Source organism: Amphibalanus amphitrite, unplaced genomic scaffold (genome assembly GCF_019059575.1).
Source record: "Amphibalanus amphitrite isolate SeventyFive unplaced genomic scaffold, NRLGWU_Aamphi_draft 002321F_arrow, whole genome shotgun sequence".
NCBI lineage: Eukaryota > Metazoa > Arthropoda > Thecostraca > Balanomorpha > Balanidae > Amphibalanus > Amphibalanus amphitrite.
In genome coordinates this window covers 38585-42714 of record NW_024883792.1, presented here as the reverse complement: position 1 = coordinate 42714, position 4130 = coordinate 38585, and the positions used below count along the sequence as shown (strand labels likewise).

At 50.0% G+C, this 4130-nt stretch overlaps 1 protein-coding gene across 1 annotated transcript; it reads right to left on the bottom strand.

The window, feature by feature from the left end:
- Positions 1 to 12: 12 nt before the first annotated feature.
- Positions 13 to 2269, bottom strand: LOC122376806 (keratin, type I cytoskeletal 9-like; the record flags this gene model as incomplete). The annotated part of the gene is made up of 2 exons (XM_043356757.1): positions 2244 to 2269; positions 13 to 1015 (listed from the first exon to the last, which is right to left on the bottom strand). Coding segments are annotated over exons 1-2 (1015 nt in total), but the record flags the coding sequence as incomplete, so codon positions are not given.
- Between the last annotated feature and the right edge of the window lie 1861 nt (positions 2270 to 4130).

Genomic DNA, 4130 nt, shown 5'->3' with positions numbered 1-4130 from the left:
GTGTGTTTTTACCAGCGATGTCCTCCCTGGCGATATCCTCCACTGGTGAAAGACCTGCCCTTGGTGAAACCACTCCGAAGCCGAGTGAGCCGCCGCGGTGTCCGCCGCGGGATCCACCTCCGTATCCGCCGCGGGATCCACCTCCGTATCCGCCGCGGGATCCGCCTCCGTGACCGTATCCACCGCTGGAGAAACCTCCGTGCCCGCTACTGCGGCGTCCGTGGCTGGATCCAGCACCGTAGCCACCACGGGATCCGCCACCGTATCCGCCGCTGGAGAACCCACTGTGTCCACTGCTTCTGCGGTGTCCAAGGTTAGATCCACCATTGTACCCAGCGCTTAGGGACCGTCCGTGTCCATAGCTGGACCTGCCTCCGTATCCACCACTGGAGAATCCTCCGTGCATGCTGCTACTGCGATGTCCAAGGTTGGATCCACCTCCGTATCCCCGACTGGAGAATCCGCTATGGCCACCCTTGGATCCGCCTCCATATCCACCGTTGGATGCACCACCGTATCCAGCGCTCAGAGACCTCCCGGAGGATCCGGTGCTGTATCCTCCACCGTGTCCGCTGCTACTGCGGTGTCCAAAGCTGGATCCACCTCCGTATCCAGCGCTGGAAAATCCACCATGTCCGCTGGTACTACGGTGTCCAAAGCTTGATCCACTTCCATAGCCACTGCTGGAGAATGCTACATGCCCGCTGTTGGATCCACCGCCGTATCCAGCACTCAGAGACCTCCCGTGTCCAAAACTGGATCCTTTGCCGTAACCACCGCCGGAGAATCCTCCATGACCACCCTTGGATCCGCCGCCGTATCCAGCGCTCAGGGACCGTCCGTGTCCAGCTGTATATCCAGCGCTATATCCACGGCTGGACCCAGCGCTGTATCCACGGCTGGACCCGCCGCCATGGCCACCGATGCGCCGGCTCCTGCCGTGACCGCCGCGTCTGCCGGCTTCACCGTGAGGTGCTGCGACGAGCACCAGCAGAGCCACCAACAGGAGAGCTCGCTGGAACACGGGGGGGGGGGGGGGGCGTCAAACGGACACCTGAGCGGAAACACCCTATTACCAGGATACAGGTGGTGACTTTTTGAACAGATGGTGGCGAAAAGTGAATTAAGGTGGATGTATGAACGCTTTTGTGCTAACCCGTAAATCCGGGAATCAAAAAATGAAATTTTAAAGAAAAGTTCGCTAGTAAATATCAATAACAACATAATGTAAGGGAAGCGGGGGGAGCACCGCCACCTTAAGCATTTCTGCTCACCGAGCTGATATGCGTAGTAAAAACGAAGCTCTTTTGCATTCATGTGAAAGTAGGAATGTTTTCCTACATGTTGGCATAGTTTCCAGCGCTCTATTATAAAATTTCGCTACTTTACAGACATTGAAAACAAGTCCTGCATTTTCCGTCCTCCAAAAAATGTGCGGGTAGCACCGCCACTGATGGCGATGTTATCCACAGATCGGCCTTACGGTGACAGCCACCCTTGGAAGCGTTACTGCTGTCTGAAATAGTAACTCAAACTCATATAAGACACACAAGAGTTGGTTGTTAGTTTGTCACAGATCAGACTGTTTGTTGCGGACAATATGCATACAAAGCATGACAAATTCACGTTTATTTCGAAACATCCAGTGAAGTCAAACGTGAGGTTAAAAAACAGACGACGTTTGCGGCCTAACTAAAGCTCTTCTCCCAGCTGAGTGAATCATCATTGCGGCTTTATCCATTTTGCCACCCCTTGGGGTAGCGCCGCCGAGCATGGCGGTGTTACCCACACACAGTCATGGACCGACAACGCCCCGACAGCAAAACAAGCCGGGACGCGACTCTTCTGTAATTCCTTTCTAAACAAAGAGCACTTCATGCCCTCAAATTTAACGTAAAAATCAAGGCATTTTGACTTGAAATGACCACTTACTTGCTGCTAAAACATGCCAAATGATTACAACGATGGTATGAAATTCACAAAATGGGCAATTGCGATCTCAAAATCAAATAAATCTTAGCGAAACTTACCTCACGCGGCGTCCCGTTTCCGTTCGGACACCGAAATGGCGGGTGTTTACATTTACAATTCAGAGTTCTGCCGATAGAGAGGATGGCGGTGTTTCCCACATGGCGGTGCTACCCCCGCTTCCCCTATCAAAGGATATTTATGAACACAAAAGTGCAAATGCGTGTGGATGTTTACTCAGCTGTGTCGCTGTGTGTGCTAATTGTAAGCCTTACCATCGGCGCCATTTCTGCGGTGAGCTCCGCGGCCGCTGGGGAAACTGCCTCAGCAGAGGAGATGGCGATATTTATAGTGCCCCCCCCCCCCGACTCCCCTCCCCACAGACGGTAATCGGGGGCGTGGGGGGTCACAGGGGTCAGGGAGACCGAGTGCCGCCACCAGAGGGCGCCCACGCGACTATCGCTTTGGATTCGCGCGAAAAAGGTTATTAGCTTCAGCGACGGAAGACTATGCAGAAAGATATGTTCATCCGGACGCTTTAATTTTAAGTGAATAGATATACACCTAGCCTACCTTTATAATGGACGATTTTTTATATTTTGGTATGTTTTTGGTAAAGTTAAATTATAAGTTAAGCGCGTCTTTATTGCACAAAATAAAATGAATTTAATTTACCAGTGCAATTGCTGTGGCTTGATTGTATCCAATCAAAGGTGGGATGCGTACAAGCTTTTTTGCATGGCGTTTAAACAGATAGACTGAAGATGGACATTACATTATCCTCCAAAATGTCATCGCTGTTCAATCTCTCTACCAAATGTCATTGACAAAAAGATGTTTCGTAACCTTTTCATAACACTGCATGATCTCAAAAATCGGGTCCCACCTACGTTTGCAGAGGCCTGAAGCAAAAAGTGCAGTTGTTACTTTTCTACTGACTTCACCCGCGAGATGCTGGGGGGGGGGGGGCGTTAAACGCCCTCACTTTTTTCGCCCCGCCATAGCATAAAAACGGCGCGCCACCTGACATTGGCCCTGACCTATGCTTGACTGACCCCTATACATGGAGCTGACACTCTGTATGCCTTATATGAAGGATTGTGCACCGTTTTGACAGAGTTTATGACGAGAGGCGCCCATTGCGAAGTCCTGAAGTCCATGCTACTGAAAGCCCGATTTTAGGTGTTTGACCTGACCTTGACCCGACCTGTGACATCAAAATTCAAACAAAATTCAACAAAGTACTCAACTGAAGCGTCTCGTCGCGTTCTTTCGTTTGCCGCCTCTTGCGTTTCGCTGCGCCTATTGGTTCTCGAGTTATCGGCTGGGGGCGTTTTACGCCCCCCCCCCCCCTAGCAAACGGCGGGTGGCGAAATACCCCAGCAACTGCCGGGTTAAAATGGCGACGTCGCGAAACAAATTAGACCTTTGTCACCGGCATGAAATTTTGTGATTTTTTTCATAACAATCTGTTCTCTCACCATTTTTCTCTTTTAGAGTTATCGCTCAATCGGTGTAGTAATGGAGTGAGCAATTCTGCTTTGCTGATGTGAGGTCACTGGACATGAACATAACATTGGCATATGAGTTGAGGCTGCCGCTGACCTTTGGTCATCTAGCTCTAAAATTCCCATAACCCATTAGGCATTAAAATGTAGGTGTTGTTGCCTACCTGATGTATGTATGTAATGTAAGGAAAACTTTTCCCAACACGCTGGTGGGAATGATCAAGCGTTCCCCGTTACAGGGAACAAGTGAAGTCTTTGATTCAACCATTATCGTGCGTACGACCCTCCAGCAAAAGTGTGATTGGTTACTCATGGTTATCCGATGTGTTTTTGGTAAAATAGCTTTGAATGACAGAGTCACTCCAGCAAATGACTCAAGAAAAATTAGAAGAAGGCTCATGCGACTTCGGCAATGGTTTCCAACAACTATTAGATGAATTCATCAAAATAGATCGACAGTTGTGATGTTGACAAACAACTATTTTTACCTCGAGGGCCGCACGTATCTCCCAACTATGCTCAGTAAGTCTAATGAATCCAAGGAAAGGTTATTGAGTTATCTTGAGTATTAACCCTCGCCGGACCTATTGGTTTTCTACATACGCACCGGCCGAGGGGGGGGGGGGGCGGGTACGACCCCCCTCGCCGTTTCGC